Source organism: Typopeltis vanoorti, chromosome 17 (assembly GCF_054136105.1).
Source record: "Typopeltis vanoorti isolate ZY-2024b chromosome 17, IOZ_Tvanoo_1.0, whole genome shotgun sequence".
In the NCBI taxonomy this organism is placed as follows: Eukaryota; Metazoa; Arthropoda; class Arachnida; order Uropygi; family Thelyphonidae; genus Typopeltis; species Typopeltis vanoorti.
Window position 1 is genome coordinate 102,560,009 of NC_143565.1, and position 19,246 is coordinate 102,579,254.

General features: G+C 36.8%; 1 protein-coding gene across 4 annotated transcripts in view; it reads right to left on the reverse strand.

Annotated features, from left to right (window-relative positions):
* The window catches only part of IP3K2 (Inositol 1,4,5-triphosphate kinase 2), a 242,066-nt gene that overhangs the window by 38,639 nt on the left and 184,181 nt on the right, over nucleotides 1-19,246 (reverse strand). For 3 of the 4 annotated variants that reach the window (XM_090406780.1, XM_090406782.1, XM_090406783.1), the window contains one exon: nucleotides 14,190-14,323. In XM_090406780.1, the coding sequence (XP_090262906.1) occupies nucleotides 14,190-14,323 (134 nt within the window). The remainder of the gene's footprint in view (nucleotides 1-14,189; nucleotides 14,324-19,246) is intronic. The other variant, XM_090406781.1, reaches the window with a different exon arrangement.

Sequence of the window (19,246 nt, forward strand, 5' to 3'; positions counted from 1 at the left end):
TTTAGGGTTTGAACGATAGTAAACGGGCAGTGTGTGCTTGTTGATGTGCTTAAATGCATGAGGGTTTTCTGCATGATAAATGAGAAAAGGTTTCAGCTTAAAACCCGTGGCATTCCCACCAAGCAATAAAGTCAACCAATCCTTAAAAGCTTTGAATCCTAGCATCTTTTTTGCTTCTTGGTGTATGTACGTACGATTAGGCATGCGTTTCCATTGCACGCCAGTTTCATCTACGTTAAATATTTGTTCCGGTAGATAACTGTCTTCTTTGATTAAAGAGTCAAAACTATCAACGAATTTTTGGCATTCATCTTCATCTGCACTTCCTGCTTCTCCTGTGACACATACATTATGCAAAGCAAATCTTTTTTTAAAACGCTTAAACCATCCAGTACTAGCCTGAAAATTTTCTGCGTAATCATCTTCGGCGCGTGATTTTAAACTCTGAAACATACTTCTAGCCTTCGCTTGCACTGTGCAAAGGCTCATGGGTGAATTTTTCTGCATTAAATCTTCCATCCACATAAACAATTTCTCCATTTCATGGATGGGTCCCTGTCATTGTCTGGTTAAAACTGTAGACTTCATAGGTGCAGAACCTTTCACAGCTTGCCAAATTCTTTCTTTGTCCTTAAGTATCGCCAATACCGTGGAATGTGATAACTTCAAGTCACGTGCAATTGTATTCACTTTCTTTCTACCTTCATACTTCTGGATAACTTTCATTTTACACTCTAAATCAATAGTTTTCCTTGACTTCTTAGCTGGCGTATCTATAGATGAAGGCATTTTCCTTTTACTAGACATTTTATGGGTAGTATTTCGGTAGAATTTTAATTAATACACCACATGCAACAGATGCTTAAAAGTGACTGAGTGTGTGTGTGAGAGATAGTTATCGTACGCAGGTTATCATAAGATAACTACCGTATCCCATAGTTATTGTACACGCAGCTGCCTGATTTATTATTAATTTCTCTTCAATAATTTTTCTTAGCCTTTTCTCAGGACTTATTGTGGGAGGCCAACAGTACACAGCATTTCTTTCTTTATTACCTATCCTCCCCACTTTTTTTAAATTAGCACAATGAAAGCACTATATTACAATTATCTGGGATTGAACCTTCTGAATTAATTTAAGGCAGTTTGATGAGCTTTGTGTGTAACAGTGTTTGCCTTCTGCAATGAGTCTTAACTCTATGGAGGTCTGGTGTTAATAATAATATGGAGTTATAAAAGTTTTACCTCCAACAATGTAGCCATAGCATACTGTTGAAGGTAAAACTTATAACTCCATATTATTATTAACACCAGACCTACATGGAGTTAAAAGACTCATTGCAGAAGGCAAACACTGTTACACACAAAGCTCATCAAACTGCCCTAAACTAATTCAATGTATCTGCATTCACCACAATGTCAGGCATTGCATTCCACTCACCAACCACTCTCCATGCAAAGAACCTGCTCCTTACCCTGTTTACATCATTCTTATACAGCTTCCAGGGATGTTTTCTCCTTGTTCTGCTCCTCCCTTCTCCCATTCTGTGAAAAATTTCTTCCACATCAACTTGGTAACAACCTTTACCAACTTTAATGCCTCAATCACACTCCCTCTCTTCCTCCTATTTACAAGATTTTGCAAACTGCATGCCCTCAATCTGTTCTGGATTCCAAATGCCTACATTCCAAAAACCAGTTATGACCTTAGTTTTCTCGGGACCATTTTTAATATATCCTCATCACCATGAAAACTGCGTGACTAACCAGGTCCTTGCTCACCACCACCACTCCAAAATTTCTTATCTCCTCAACTTCCTGCAAAATTTCCCCACCAAGTGTATACTGCACATCCTATTGTTGCCTACTAAATTTCAGAACCTTACACTTTGCAACATTGAATTGATGGTTCCATACTGTTGCCCACTCATACAATCTATTCAAGTCACTCTGCTTGATTCCTCATCACTCTCCCCAGTTTTGCATCATCTGCATATCACCAGTTAAGCTTATCCCAATATCATTGATATACAAATTAAATAACAATGGTGCTAAAACAGACCATCCTGTGGTGCACCACTAGTGAATTTCCATTTTTGAGATAGCCAGTCCATTCAATTTATTAGTCTGTTATCTAATCCCATTTGCTTCAGTTTATTCAAAAATATTTAAGCATTTCATGTTGAATATCATCTATTCAAGATGCCTTTCAATATTTCAAGTTTCTGATGGTTTTTTTCTACCATACTGATATGTACTTTTGACTGTATTCCTCCCAGATACTTTTATGACTGTATCACTTTTTAAAAGTTTTTCAAAATAATTACTTCTGACATCCAGAATATCCTAACCTTCTGTTTTTATATCACCTTTGTAATCTTTGACTCCATTTGCGATAATCTTTCTTCCATTTCTACGGTTTCTCATTAGTTTGTTTCCAAGACTTTCTGAATTATCACAATATTTGTCTTTTATATTCTTTGCAGAGCCTGTATAGCTCAGTGGATGTGGTGTTTGCACACCACGGCACTTAACTGCATGAAGGAAGACTTCTTGGTTTCGAATCTAGTCGGCGACTAGAGGAAAATTTTTCTAAGCCTTTTTTCGACCGGTTCCTGAGTTAGTCGATCTCTGGCACGAGCAAGTGGGTTTTTCTCCCGGAAACTCGAGTTCTTCGTCCCGTAAACTCAAGAAAATCAACCGTAGAACCAACATTATTTCAGGCATTAAATACGAGTGTTAGGGTTAGGGACCACAAGATGGCAGCACTTGTTGAGCCGTCTCTTTTCACTGCGTGCCACTTAATTAGTGATAGCCTTGGGCCAGCTATCTCTGATTGGGTACCAGTGGAGATTGAACTGTCCACTCAGTCTCCAAAAGTTAGATAGTGCTAAAACCGGCCTCGCCTACTCCCTATATACAGGAATAAAAAGGCGTTAGCTAATTTTTTTTATTTTTTATATTCTTTGCAAATTCTTCCCCTGATTTTTCTTTAGCTATGTAACATAACTTAGCTTTCCTACATTTTTCTCTATAGTCCCTAAGAACACATGCTAACTTACTAACCAGGAACTTTTCATGACTTCTTTTTTGTGAACTGCTTCTATAGCTTCCTGTATCTACTATGGAGTGTCAATTTCTATTTTTGTAGATTTCACTACATGCTTAGCTGACTAACTCACTATGCTGTTTTCTATGTCTGCCACTGATATTTACTTCTACTAGTAAATATTAGTGGCAGATAAAGTGAAAATATTCACTTTATCCTTAATAATGTGTTTGCATATTTGAATGTATAGTTCACATTGGAGAGTTGTTAGACTGATTCCTTGAAAACTTTAGCACACATTTTACTTTCAATAGGATATGCCATTTTATCTTTCTCAACACCAGGTGGTATCATCTTCTATTTTAAATCTCTGTATACTTTAGTATTTTGGACCAATCTAGAAACATCATTATCAGCAATAACGTAACTTATAAAATAAAATCAGATTAGTTATGCGATAAAAAAATAAGTTTGATTCATAGAATTTTGCCTATTGTATTGTTGGATCATCATTATGAAAAACTGGAGCAAAAGTGTAAGAATATATTACAGAAAGATTAACAAAACAGATATTTAAGCCCTGAGTTTTAATAGCGCTGCATGGCCTAATTATAACTGTTGTTTCTCTTATTCATGAGTAATTATAATAAATTTAGTTTAATCCTTTATCCAAGTGTGAGCAAACAAAGTTTGCGCCTGAAAGTATCTTCAGGACTAGGGTAAGGTGGTACAACACCAGGCAACTCGTTGCAAAGGTGGAGCAAGTATACATCACTCCTATCTCAGTATCTCCCATAATGCAAAACACATCTCCTTGCAGATATGTATAATGTTATGCATTAAGGGAAGGGACACTACCAAGACTTGTTTCGACCTTTATTGAGATCTCTTCAGTGGGAGCCAGGCCCAAGTGAAGATACCAGGCAGAAGCATTAGCAAGGTCATCTCTACCTATAGGAGTTGCCAAAATAGGTGTTGTACCACCAAAGTCCTGAAGATACTTTCAGGTGTTACTTTGTTTGCTCACACTTGGATAAAGGATTAAACTAAATTTATTATAGTCTAACCAAGTGAAAAATAAACTTTCAAAATCATGAGTAATTAAAACTGTTATCTTTAACAACATACAGTATATAACACTCAGACAAGCAGTTCTAAGCAGCGTTACTTCTAGGAGTGATGAATACAATCCATCAGACCTATGTAGATCAGGATCATGTGACAATGTTTCACAGCTTCTCTATATATTCTTTTCATAAGGAGTCTACACTAATGAAGAACTTCAGTTTTCTTTCATAGAAATCTAGAATGCTTCGAGGCAACAGCATGTTCTGAAAGTCCAGAATGTTATAGCGCATGATACTGGTAATAGCTTACCCTTCAGAAATTAAAAATTAATATTTACTAAAATAAAGAGCCAAAAGGATTCATTTTGGCAATGCAAAATTATATAAATTAAGTGGATATTAAATCCAACATTATTTCAAAGCCGAATATAGAAACTGTAAAAGTTTCATGCGAAAATTGACCAGAGAGTTTTCGGGAATACACCGCCGCCATACTACGAATTGCCCTAGCCGAACCTTAGAGGAAGTGATCAATGCTCAAAGCGCCCGTATATTTGCCTCTTACTGGTTCATTTTATAAGGTTTCACTAGTCTGACAGCTGTTTCAAACTCATTGGTTTTCGTCAGAGACTACGTAGAAATCTAAGCAAGCAAAAACTTTCAGTACTAAGGAACTTGAAACATCGGAGAAGTGTATTTTCCGTAAGTGAACTCTCGGTCAGTGCGTAAAGTATTTACTAAAATAAAGAGCCAAAAGGCTTCATTTCAGTGATGCAAAGTTATATAAATTAAGTAGATATTAATCCAGCATTATTTCAAAGCCGAATACAGAAACTATAAAAGTTTTCTGCAAGCTCTCTGGTCAATTTTTGCACGAAACGTTTATAGTTTCTGATTTCGGCTTTGAAATAATGTTGGATTTAATATCCACTTAATTTATATAAAAATGAATAACTCTCTCAGATAGGGTGAAATGCCACTTGAAGTCAAAATATCTTTGCAATATGTTGACTGTGCAGCTTCCAAACACAGGTTGATTATGCATTTTGTTGATCCTACGATTATATATACTTCTATTTTACTCCCATTTTTTCAAACTGAAGATGTTTGATATAAGTTGATATCAAACATCTTTACCTCTGTAGTGCAATCGGAAGAACAACAGTACATTGCACCCTACAATTGGTAAAAGTCTGATTCTTGTCATGACAAGAGGAATCTTAATATGGATTTTTTTTTCCATTTAAGGTGAGTTAGCAGATCTCATAGAGAGGCAGAAGGGTTTTTTTCTCCCAGAAACTCGGGATTTTCATCCTGCATTAGAGGCAAACCAGCCTTGAGAACACATGCAATTTACAGACAAACGATATTAGTGGTGGTGGTGGGCAGGAGATGGCGATGGTAGTTGCAGTTTGCTGTAGTTGGTGGAAACAAGAAGTTGTGGAGTAGGTTCCCTCCCTTGATGAGTCTTTGGATCATATAATAATAAGAAGACGAAGAAGAAGGTAAAATTCTATGTATAAATTTTGTATGTATGTATGCATGTATGTAAGTATAAAAGTGACATTAAATAATCCAATTATTTAAATTAAGGGGGAATTATTTACATTATGGTGGAAGGTCACTACCCAGACCAGTTTCAACCTTTATTGAGGTCTCATCAGTGAGTAGGTAGAATTAATACTGAGGGTATAGCGAAAAGAACTTATATACTCTGCTATACAAGAAAACCGGTCTGGGTAGTGAAAACCTTCCACTATAATGTATAACATCATACATCTCCTAGGAGATGTGTTTTTACATTATGGGAAATACTAAGAATAGTGATCAGAGCTTTACTCACATTTGCTACGAGTTGCCCTAGTTTGTACTACATGCTTTGGCTTATGCTAGTATCCGCTGATACTTTTATAGTTTACTATATTCGGCATGAAACTCTTTGATTCCGATCTCTGAGTTTTTTATTCTGTTTTGAAACAATGTAGGATTTAATATCCCCTTAATTTAAATAATGTTACATTGCCGAAATGAAGCCTATTGGCTCTTTATTTAAGAAATTAAATAATTCAATTTCATTTTTGTCTGAGATACCCACTCATGCTTTAATTAAGAAACAAAGCATTATTATTATTATTATATAAGCACATCCATGTGAGTCCAAGGCCTCCTTGTAATAAGTTTTCAAACTCCACTAATCATCATTTCCACACCTACTATCCCATTCACTGACAAAACACAACCGCCTCAGGCAACCCATTTCCCTCATTCCATTATTCCACTACTCTTCAAGCAAAAAAATTTACCCCCTCATGTAATTGCTAACCACACTCTTACACAATTTACAGGAATAACTGTTGTTCTTCATTCTTGTCATGTACTAAAATTTTTTTAGGATTTTTTTTTTAGGAAACTATCTCTTCAGAAACTTATAAATTTATATCATAAACACTTTTTTTTGCCTATGGAACAATTTTTGTAATCTACAAAAAATCTTCAAATTATCTTCACAAGGAGCATACCATTCTGGCTGCTCGTCTCTGGTTCCTCTTCAACACTTCCTTACACCCAAGAAATCCAAATATCTTCATGGTATTCTAGATGCAGTCATATCAAAGCCTTATAAGAGGGAACATAATGAATAAGCCCTTTTTTTTTTCAAATTCTTGTAATACACACAACAGAAAATTCATTCTATTCCTGGTTGTGGAGTGCAAAAACACTTCCTCAAAACTGTTAATATTAATACACACAACTGTTAGTGCTTGTCATTAGTTGTATACACCACACAAATTAGTTCTAACAATTTTCTAAACATATTGTAACCATGGTTCAAGCTTTAAAGTCAAAGGAACTGAGATGAATAGGAAACTAATATATACATATATATATATATATCAAAATTTGAAGTCAGTTTCACTTGTCCATATATATGAACAAGTAGAGCCGACAAAAGAATTAGAAAATTTTTCAGTAACACCTAATTAGACACTACTAAAACAAAACAGATAAAAATGTGTGATTCTCCTAAATAAGAAATTGTTGTTGTTTATGTTCCATCGAATCGTTTTCAACTCCTGGTTTCTATGAACATACATTCTCCATTCAGATCTGTCCCTGGCCATATCTTTCAGAATTTCCAAGCACATTGCAGTTGCTTCTTTAATTCCATCCACCAATCTAATTCCTGGTCTTCCTCTACTCCTGCTTCCATCAACTTTAGCAAGCATCATCATCTTCTCCAGACTGTCATTTGCTCGCATAATATGTCCGAAGTATGACAATTTTTGCTTGATGATCATAGCTTCGAGGGAGCAATCTGGCTTTATTCTGTCTATCACTGATTTATTGTTTTGCTATGCAGTCCATGGTATTCTTCTTATTATTATTATGGGTATCTCCATGGAGTCAGTAGACTCATCGCGGGAGATCCAAACTAGCAAAACAATATCTGTCATGTCTCTTCTTGAATTCATTTACAGACGAAGAGCTCACAACTAAGTCAGGCAATGAATTCCACTCATTCCACCCTCCAGGCAAAAAACCTTGTTCTCACCCACTTGTTAACCACACTCTTCTTTAATTTCCAGGGATGACCTCTTGTTCTTCCATCACTATCACACAGCTGAAACATTTCCCCTGCATCAATCCTATAGAAACCTTTCAGTAATTTAAATGTTTCTATCATATCCCCTCTTCTCCACCTATCAACCAACCTCTGCAATCCACAAGCTCTCACCCTACATTGATAGATTGAGAGCTTGTGGATTGCAGAGGATGGTTGATAGGCAGAGAAGAGGGGATATGATTCACTCTGCTCTGAACCCTCTCCACAGCCCCCTCATCTCCAAGGAATCCAGGTGACCAGAGCTGAGCACAGTAATCCAAATGTGAAAGTATCCACGCTTTATAAAGGGGAATAATAACCTCTTTATCTCTGGATGTCAGTGTGTTCCTCAACAACCAAGTAATCCTATGTGCAATCTTGAACACCTCAGCAATGTGTCCACTGAACTTCATCTCCCTATCTACCAATACCCCTAAGTCCCTAGCCTCATCAATCTCTTGGAGTACTGTTCTATCAATGTAGTACACAGCTGGTAATCTTTTAATGCCAAAATGCATGACTTTCCACTTTCCACATTGAACTGACATCCATTACCTTTTGCCCATTCTACCAGCTTGTTTAAATCATCCTGCAAACTTTCAACATGAGCTTGATTTTTTATTGCCCAACTTTGCATCATCAGAAAAAATAACTTATATCTCCCTTTAAGCCATTTCCTATATCATTTATATACAAAATAAACAACAATGGCCCAAGCACAGAGCCCTGAGGCACACCACTGATCACCTGCCTCATCCTAGACTCAGCTCCTCCATACACCACCTTCTGGTATCTCTCTCTGAGCCATTCTCCTATCCATATCACCAATTTAGTATCCATTCCCATCTGCTCCAATTTGTGTAACCGTGTTCCATGGGGTATCCTGTCAAAAGCCTTAGCAAAATCCAGATGTACCACTGTATAGCCAATTCCTTTGTCCAACTCAGATGTCATTCTATTATGAAAAGTTAATAGATTGCTAAGGCAGGATCTACCTTTAACATAACCATGTTGGCCTCTATAGAGTATCATATCCTGATCCACCCATTCTTGAATTTTGTCTTTAACCAACTTTTCCAATATTTTTACCACTACTCCTGAGATGGTGATTGGTCTGTAATTAACTACCACAGTTTTAGAGCCACCCTTATGCAAAGGAACCACTTTGCCTAACTTCCACTCCCTAGGGACCATACCAGAGTTCAAACTTAAGTTAAATATCCAAGTAAGAGGGGTTGACAATTCCTTTGCACATTCACACAACACCTGAGCTGATAGTCCATCTAAACCTACAGCAGTGTTTGCATTTAAATTTTGCAATATATTAAATACCTCTGATTTCTTAGCTTCATTTCTCACATTAGTTATTACTACAGGTACAGAGATATCCTCACTTGGGTGATAGACTTTTGAAAAGTGATCACTCAGTAACTCGACTATTACATCTGATTTTGTCACCTCAATACCATCAGCACCCACTAAAGTTATCCTTCCGAAGTTATTCTTCCTTTTACTTGCCACATAGCGGAAGAACTCTTTGGGATTACCCTTGATCTCATTGGCTAAGGTCTTCTCATAATCTGATTTAGCTTTTCTTACTATGCTGGTAACTTTCCTAGCTTGAGCCTTGTACTGCTCATGGGTGTACTGATCGCATTTCTCCTTGTCCATTCTCCATAACATTTTCTTTTTTTGCAGATCAAGCTTGATACTACTGCTCATCCATCTAACGCCTGCCTTGTTTGCCTTCCTGACCATGGGGACACAATCTGATATCGCTTTCCTCAGATACCCACTGATTTTATCCCATGCACTGCTAACATCTTTCCTCAGCAATATGTTCTGCCATGCTGCAAGCTCCCTCTGAAGCTTGTTATAATTGTCTAACCTGTAGTTCCGTATATACCCTTTCTTAAGAAAAATCCACAGATTTTGCAACCTCCCAAGTCAATACCACATGATCGCTTTCGCCAATTGGAGGTAACGAGGACACCTTACTTATGCATAAGCCTCTGAACCAATAACCAGATCCAACACTCTCACACCACGTCCCATCAGTTATGTGCTGTTTCAAGTAATTATCTCGTAGAAGATGCATGAACTCCATTTTCTTTTTGCTACGTGATATTTCCTCCTTCCAACTGATATCACATAATTAAAATCTCCCATAATAATCACTAAACCTGCACTCATTGCACTAATTTGCTGATGCATGAATTCAATATCTCCCCCTGTACCCCCTGGCCTATAGCAGCATCCAACTGTATATTTGGTTGCGTTGGTCACTATTTCACACCAGACCGCCTCAAATGAACTCTCATTCGCATGCTCTGTAGCTCTATCATCTTGATATACTACTTTCTTTGGCTGCAACACATCAGCTATCATCAACAGTACTCCTCCCCCGTTTTATCTTCTCTATCCTCCCTGAAATTACTGTACCCATCACATTCAATTCTAGTGACCACATCTTCTGCTGACAGCTAAGTTTCACTAATGCCTACAACTTTTGGTGAGATTGCACTGACTAATGCCAAAAATTATTCTCTCTTATTTCGAATGCTTCTTGCATTGGTATACAAAAATTGCAGATTTCCTCTAGTTCTTGTACCGGCTTTAGAACTGATATACAAGTCACTAATTTCAGTAGTCCCATGCCGATTTTTATCCCCTCTTTTCTGCAATTTATTCTGCGAATAAGGATCAATAAATATACAATCACTGCTAAAGTTTCTCTCTCTTACACTCAACCTTTTCAATATTAGTTTCCTTGCCCAATTACTTCAACTTGTTCAGAAGACAGTACGTTCTTCAATCGCTTGTGTCCTTCCATGTTCAGATGCAGCCCATCTCTAGCATACAACTGTCTTTTTCCTTCAAACACACTCCAGACATCAACAAATTCCAGACCTCTTTTTTTTTGCACATTCTTGCAATCATATCATTCATTATCATCGCTCGTCTACTTAACTCGTAATTGTCAAAACAAGGCAGCACACACACACTATCCTCCCATTGACACTTTTCTTCTTCACAATATCTAACAATGTTCTTAAATCTTTTGCTACCCGACTTATACCATCACTCAGGTTATTTGTACCCACCATAACTATCATCTTGTCTACATCATGCCCTCTCTTTATTGCTAAAGCCACTCTTTCTATTGTCCCACCAACCAAGCATTCCTCAGGCATACCACTCTCCATACCCTTAATCATAGAATCACCATATATCTTACCACTCTTATTCAAGTCCACACAAGCATCACTCATGGACTCATTTTCTACACCATTCAGCATGACTCTCCCAGTTTCATTACTCAACGCTCTTTTACTTACCCCCCCCACTCTCACAACATCTCGTTTCTTCTAGACCTCTTGTGGTTTTATTTTGTTGACTCCCAATCACTCCCATACTATTTATTACTGCATCATTCATCAAAAACTCACCCATACGTAATCCTGTTCTAGTTACTTCAGCTAAAGTAATCTCTATAGTCCTAATTTCTCTATTTAACACATTAAACTCAGTTTTAACTTCCAGTATCTCATTACTGAGCACTTCCAATTCCTCATGCAGAAGATGAAGGTCATTTTTCATTTTTCATGAACTCCCGCCGAAGTTCTTCCGCTACGGTCCCGATGTCGGCTTCCATTCCTAAACGCTCCAGCCTATCCCGACACTTCTCACATACATCGACATTTTCGTTCTTCTCATTTAGCCAGACCAACCACAGATCCTTCACATTCTTCGGCGCATACATGTAGCAGTTTCCGCAGCACATCCATTGCGAAAAATCTATCGCTGAGCCAGCCTTTCGTGTAGAAGTCCTGCGCATCGCTGACATACGTTTCTTGTTGGACACCATCTTTACATGTTGAAGTAGTGAAACAAATAGCAGCGAAAACACAATATATACAACACAGTTCCAAACAATAACACCACTGAAGGACACTTGTATCTAACCGATGCACAACTGCAGCACAATTTGAGACAAAAAGCCGCACTATATTTAAATTTAAAACACGTTTTCTAGCCTAACTAAACACGACTGCCACATTCACCAAGGACACTCAATATTCTTAGTAAGCATCTCCAAACCCAGAATTTAAATGCATCTATCTTCCTTCTTTCACTCTTTCTCAGGGTCCAACTTTCACATCCATACAGTACCACAGGGAATACCATTGCTTTCACGATTCTGATTTTTGTTATGAGGCTAATATCTTTAAAGATCTTGCTTAAATTTGTCATTGCTTTCTTTCCAAGTAATAATCTTCTTCTAACTTCTTCAGTACAATAACTATCTTGATCAATTCGGGATCCTAGGAGCACAAAATTGTTAACTGCTTCGATTTTCTCCCCATCTACTTCAAAATCATTACGTTCACATGTTGCCATAACTTTTGTCTCTTTGAGGTTAAGTTTAAGACCATGTTTGGCACTTTCTTCTTAACTTTCATAATAAGTTCCTCCAAATCTTATTTGCATTCTGCTAGCAAGGTGGTATCATCTGAATACCTCAAATTATTAATATTTCTTCCACCAATTTTAATTCCAACTGAAGACTCCTCCAGCCCTGCCATTCTTAAAATGTATTCGCTGTACAAGTTAAACAGGAACAGGCACGGAGATAAAATACATCCTTGTCGCACCCCTTTACCTATTGTGAAATACTCAGTTTCTCCAAGATCTGTTCAGACAGTAGCTTCTTGTTCATAATAAAGATTCCTCAGAAGGATAATGAAATGATCTGGTACTCTCATTGTTCTTAACACATTCCACAGTTTCACATGATCTACAGAGTCAAAAGCCTTGCTATATCAAGGAAACAAAGGTAGACATTCTTTTGATTCCTGTGCTCTTTCTATTATGCATCTCACATTGGTGATTTGATCTCTTGTTCCTCTGCCTTTTCTAAATCCTGCCTGTTCATCTGGCATTTCTCTCTTCATGAATGGTTCCAGTCTTTTCTGAATGATCCTAAGTAAGACTTTACTTGCATGAGAAATCAGTGCTATAGTTCTGTAATTTTCGCACTCTCTTGCATCGCCTTTCTTCAATAAGGTATATAAACTGATTTTTTCCATTCCCTAGGCCATTTAGTTGTGATCCAAATTCGCTGACATAGAGCTGTTAAAATTTTAACTGCCTCTTCTCCCCGAGCTTTGAGCAGCTCAATAGGTATTCCATCTCCTCCTGGTGCCGTCTTACTGGATAACTGTTGCAGTGCCCACCTCACTTCACTCTCCAGTGGTACTGGCTCCTGCTCTTCAAATTTTCAGTAATTTTGGAGTCCTTTCTGTAAAGAGCTTCTATATACTCTTTTTTTGATGTCTGCAGCTTCTGTAAGATATCCTTTGTGTTTACTTTTCAATATTGTCACCTTGGCACTAAACTTCCCTGTTAGTTCTCTGATCTTTTTGAAAAGATCTCTTGTTTTTCCTTTCTTGTTTTGGTCTTCTATTTGTTGGCATTCCTGGTTAAAATACTTTTCCTTGTCTCTGTGGGCTTGTCATTGAAACTCTGCATTCAAATGCCGTACTTCCTGTGGCCTTCATTTTCCTCCTTTCCTGAGCAGTTTTGATGGCATCTTCTGACAGCCATTTAAACTTCTTCTTACAAACTGTTGGAATATTCTTCTTTGCTTCTGTTTTAATTATATCTTTAATCTCTTCCCATAGTTCATCTGGTTCTCTTTTGCACAAATTGAGTGTGTTGAATCTGTTCTGTATACTAATATTGTATTCAGCTGGTATATTTCCAAGATCATATCTGATCAATGTTAGTTTGTTTTCAGTAATTTCACATGTATCGTAGCCACTAATAACTTATGGTCTGTTCCACAGTCTGCACATGGAAAAATCTTGACAGACTGAATTGCACTTCTCCATCTTCTTTGTCCAAGTATACAATCAATTTGATTTCTGTATTGTCCATCAGGTGATATCCATGTGTACAATCTTCTTTTATGCTGTTTAAAGCCGGTGTTAGCAACAAACAAAGAATTCTCTGCACAAAACTCAACTAGAACTTCCCTGCAGTGTTACGAATACCTAAACCAAAACGACTGTTATTCCTCAGTCTCTCCCACTTTTGCATTCCAATCTCCGATAAGTAGCGCTTTGGTATTGCATTCAACACTAAACATGAGGAAAATAATCTTAAAAGGTAAGCAATATCAAGCAGAGTGATGTGGAAAAACATCGAAATGGGGAATTGGACAATGAGACAGAAAAAAAGACCCAGAGGATGACTCAGTCTAGGTGAACTGATAAACAGAGATGCTTTAGAGCTGAATTATATGATCTGAAAATATTCTAATCCTAAGAGATAACCAACTAATACGAACAACAGAAAGTTAAGAAAATATAGACTTTTCATGTAGTACAATCATAATATCCTGTGAATTTGATGATGATGATAAAAGAAAAAAAAATATTGAAAAAATAATCACAAAATTACTTACATTCCTTAGCTTTGGTTTTTCTCGAGCTTTTGCTAGCTCCTCTTCTAAGTATGTCCTTACTCCCATCTTCACATCCATAACAGATGGCATTATGAAATCAGCTAAAAGATCTTCCATTTCTAGAAATTCTGAATCTTGTTTAAGAAATCATTAAGATAAATAATAAAAGAAAGCATAAATCAGAAAAAAAAACTGAGACTTTGTTGTATCTATAGTGAATAAATACTTCTTTTTAAACAAGTGACTGATCACAATGGAACTGATTTCCTCTGTTTAAAATTAATAAAACTAAATATAATGTCTACAGTTCAGCATGCAAGTAGGCTTTTTCTTTCCTCTTATACTTTTATAGTCTGTTCAACTAAATTAGTTTATTAAAACAATACACTACTTTAAACTAAACATATTTGGTCATTTATATAATTCAAATACAAACTTATTTATTAATTACTGACCATTTATGAAAAACAAACTACATTAGAGCCTACCAGTTTCGCCAACAAACTGTCTGGCTTTTTCAAGGCGTTTACGGAGACATAAAAACTAGTAAATGCAAATTGAAAGGAACATAAAAAACGTTGTAAACTAACTAGTAGCTAAGGTTACACGTTCGCATGACAGAGAGAACTTACTATTCTTATTCATTATCATGCATGCGTGTTTGTTGTAAACGTGTAATGTGATTACTGGCTAGATGTAGTTCAGATTGATTTAGAGAGAGGATCAGGTTTTTCCACGAACTGTTTAGGATTGCACCCTGATTTCTGTTGACGTTTCCACCGGTTATTAACACCATTGTGGCTTCCTTGAATAAACGATGTCTGTAGTCATCATCCAGATATGGCATGAAGCTGTTTTGCCACTCTGTCGTATGGTTAGATGTACAGAAATGATGCGCTAAGCCAGAAGAGATACTTCTGTTGTGGTTTACATCACCAACATGTTCTTTTTGTCTGATTTCTAAACTCCGTGAAGTTTGTCCGATGTAGGCAAAACCACAGGAGCAAGGAATGTAATATACTCGTGGATATTTGTAGAAAGGCACCTTATCTTTTGGGGATCCTAAAACTTGTCTGATGTTGGTGGTTGGTTGAAGACCACTCTGATGTTGTAGGCTCTTAGTATTCTGGCTATTTGATAAGAAATTGACTTGATGAAAGGGATCACTACAGTAGAAATGTGCTGGGAGCATGATTCTTCTTGTCTGGGGTTGTCACTGTATAGATATTTTTGATGATGTTTTGAGGATATCCATTTTGTGATAATGTGTTGGCTATTAGCGAGAGTTCAGTCTGTGTATCCTCCTCTTCTGATATAAACTTTCTGGCCCTATATTTCAACATGTGGATAATGCTCAGTTTGTGTGTCTTGTGATGGTTTGAAGTATAATGAAGATATCTTCCAGTATCTGTGGGCTTTCTGTAAATAGACAATTTGACACTATTTGACTGTTTCTTTATCAAGATGTCTAAAAAATGCAGTTGGTTGTTGTTTTCCACTTCCAGAGTGAATTTTATCTTGTTATGTATTGAGTTGATTTTATCCACAAATGATTTTAGGTTTGTCTTGCCATATAATGAAGATATCATCAACATATCTCCACCATGTAGATGGTCTAGGGGAGATTATGGAGAGAATTTCTTTTTCAAGTTTTTCCATGAAAAGGTCTGCACAAGATGGTGATAGTAGACTTCCCATTGCTAGGCCTTCTAATTGTTGGTATATGGTGTTGTTAACCTTGAAGAAGATTGAAGATATCGTCAACATATCTACATGGTGGAGATATGTTGACGATATCTTCATTATATGGCAAGACAGCTTAGAAAACCTAAAATCGTTTGTGAATAAAATCAACTCAATACATAACAAGATAAAATTCACTCTGGAAGTGGAAAACAACAACCAACTGCATTTTTTAGACATCTTGATAAAGAAACAATCAAATAGTGTCAAATTATCTATTTACAGAAAGCCCACAGATACTGGAAGATATCTTCATTATACTTCAAACCATCACAAGACACACAAACTGAGCATTATCCACATGTTGAAATATAGGGCCAGAAAGTTTATATCAGAAGAGGAGGATACACAGACTGAACTCTCACTAATAGCCAACACATTATCACAAAATGGATATCCTCAAACTTTAGACAAGTCAATTTCTTATCAAATAGCCAGAATACTAACAGCCTACAACATCAGAGTGGTCTTCAAACAAACCACCAACATCAGACAAGTTTTAGGATCCCCAAAAGATAAGGTGCCTTTCTAAAATATCCAGAAGTATATTACATTCCTTGCTCCTGTGGTCTTGCCTACATCGGACAAACTTCACGGAGTTTAGAAATCAGACAAAAAGAACATGTTGGTGATGTAAACCACAACAGAAGTATCTCTTCCAGCTTAGCGCATCGTTTCTGTACATCTAACCACACGATAGAGTGGCAAAACAGCTTCATGCCATATCTGGATGATGACTACAGACATCGTTTATTCAAGGAAGCCACAATGGTGTTAATAACCGGTGGAAACGTCAACAGAAATCAGGGTGCAATCCTAAACAGTTCGTGGAAAAACCTGATCCTCTCTCTAAATCAATCTGAACTACATCTAGCCAGTAATCACATTACACGTTTACAACAAACACGCATGCATGATAATGAATAAGAATAGTAAGTTCTCTCTGTCATGCGAACGTGTAACCTTAGCTACTAGTTAGTTTACAGCGTTTTTTATGTTCCTTTCAATTTGCATTTACTAGTTTTTATGTCTCTGTAAACGCCTTGAAAAAGCCAGACAGTTTGCTGGCGAAACTGGTAGGCTCTAATGTAGTTTGTTTTTCGTAAATGGTCAGTAATTAATAAATAAGTTTGTATTTGAACAATACACTACATATGAAATTTTGTTCATGAAGCTGCTCTTTTTTTATTAGTCAGTATAATTGCAAGTTTATTATTATTATCCCAAGGCCCCCCATGGTGTCAAATACCCACTGCAGAAGGTCCCTTTGTCATACACATAGCTCATCATGCCATGCCTTAAATTCATTCAAATTCTTTGCAGACAACACACTCTCAGGCAATGCAGTCCAATCATTCACAACTCTCCATGCAAAAAACCTCCTTCTCACTCGCTTGTTCACAGCCTCCTTATACAACTTCCAGGGATGACCTTTGTTCTCCCCTCATTTTATGAAAAACTTTGCAAATGTTAATCCTATAACAATCCCTTACCAACTTGTATGCCTCTATCATATCATTCCTGTTACTCCTATCCACTAGACCAGTACTTACCAAACTTATGGATGCCAAGGCCCCCCCCCTTTGGAAAAAGTAAAACATTTCACAGCCCCTTTGAAAAAAAAATCATAATTACAGACATATATTATTATAATATTTATTGTATTTATATTCAATACAATTTATATTCAAGATTATGCGTTTGTAATCTTTTTTGTGCTTCTTATCAATACCTTTGAAATGAAACTTATATGAATAAGCATAAATTTACTAATATTCATTAAGTGCCGAAATACGCAAAAAGCAAAATTTGTGAACCAATACCAATGTGTGATTTTTTCATTAAAATATAAGAACAAAAAAGAAATAATAAATAATAAAAATACGTTTCTTTTAAGATTAAAAAAAAATCTACTTAGTCTTAAAAGATTTTAAATTTGTTTTCATTATTTCATGGCCCCCTCAACAAAAGTTATGGCCCCCAAGGGGGCTGCGGGCCAACAGTTTGGGAAATGCTGCACTAGACCTCTGGGCCAATTCCAATCTCTTCATCCTTTTGAAAACCAGTAACCAAATTTGTGCACAGTATATATAATTTAATCAAAGCCTTATACAATGAAATCAGAATCTCCTTACTTTTATAAGTCAGTGTCTTCTGCATCATTGCCAGAATTCATTGTGTTGTCCTCACAATTTTAGCAATGTGTACCTATAAATTTTATATCCCTGTCCACTATCACCTCAAGATCTCTAATTTCTTCTACCTTTGATGATATATATCCCCACTAAGAGTAAATTCTACATTCCAACTTTGTTTTTAAAATTTTAAAAGCTTACATTTTGCAACACTGAACTCACATCCCCACTACCATACACATTCACTCAGTCTATTCAAGTCTTCTTGTAAGGCCAACACCATCTGCTCTACTCCTCATAGCACTTCCTAACTTTGCATCATCTGCAAATAACTGAATATCTCCATTCAAATCCTTCCCAATATCATTAACATACAGTTTAAACAGCAATGGCCCTGCTGATACCTATCAGAAAGCAAATCTCTGATCAAATGTGCTAGTCTAATATCCAACTCTATTTGCTCTAGTTTGACTATCAACGTATCATGTGGTAATCTATCAAAAGCCTTTGCAAAATCTAAGTAGATCACTGTGTATCCATCTCCCCTCATCCAATGCAGCTGTTACCTTATTGTAATAAGTAAGTAGATTACTAAAACATGACTGCCATTTATCTGAATTCTCACAAGCTGTCCAACACTTTAACCACAGCACCCAACACACAGATTGGCCTGTAATTTGATTATTGAATTCTGTCACCTTCCGTACAATCTTGCCATCTTCCATTCCTTTGGAACTTGATTCAATGTAAGACTTATATTAAACAAATATGTCAACGTAGATGTCAACTCCCTGGCACATTTCTTCAAAATACATAGTGATATATCAAGTTATGCAGCATTATTAATGTCAAGTTTAATCAAAGTTTCATCTCTCATCTTCCCTCTTTTACCTTGCAGTGTCGAGGGTTTTTTAATAATTGGACCACAAACTGTTCACAGGATAAGGTGGTCAGCCCTATGCCCCGGTATATCCTATGTCTGTAGTGTTGAATTCTCAAGACCGGTTTGCCTGCTTTGCGAGATGAAAAATGCCAGGATAAACTGGGGGAAAAAACCCTACTGTCCACACCCTTGGCTAACTTGGCTATGGTTGAGGAAGATCCTTCAGCTCCTCACGTCACCGATGGGAATTGAACCTAGGACACTCCTTCACCAGGCATATGGTTGTGAAGGTCACA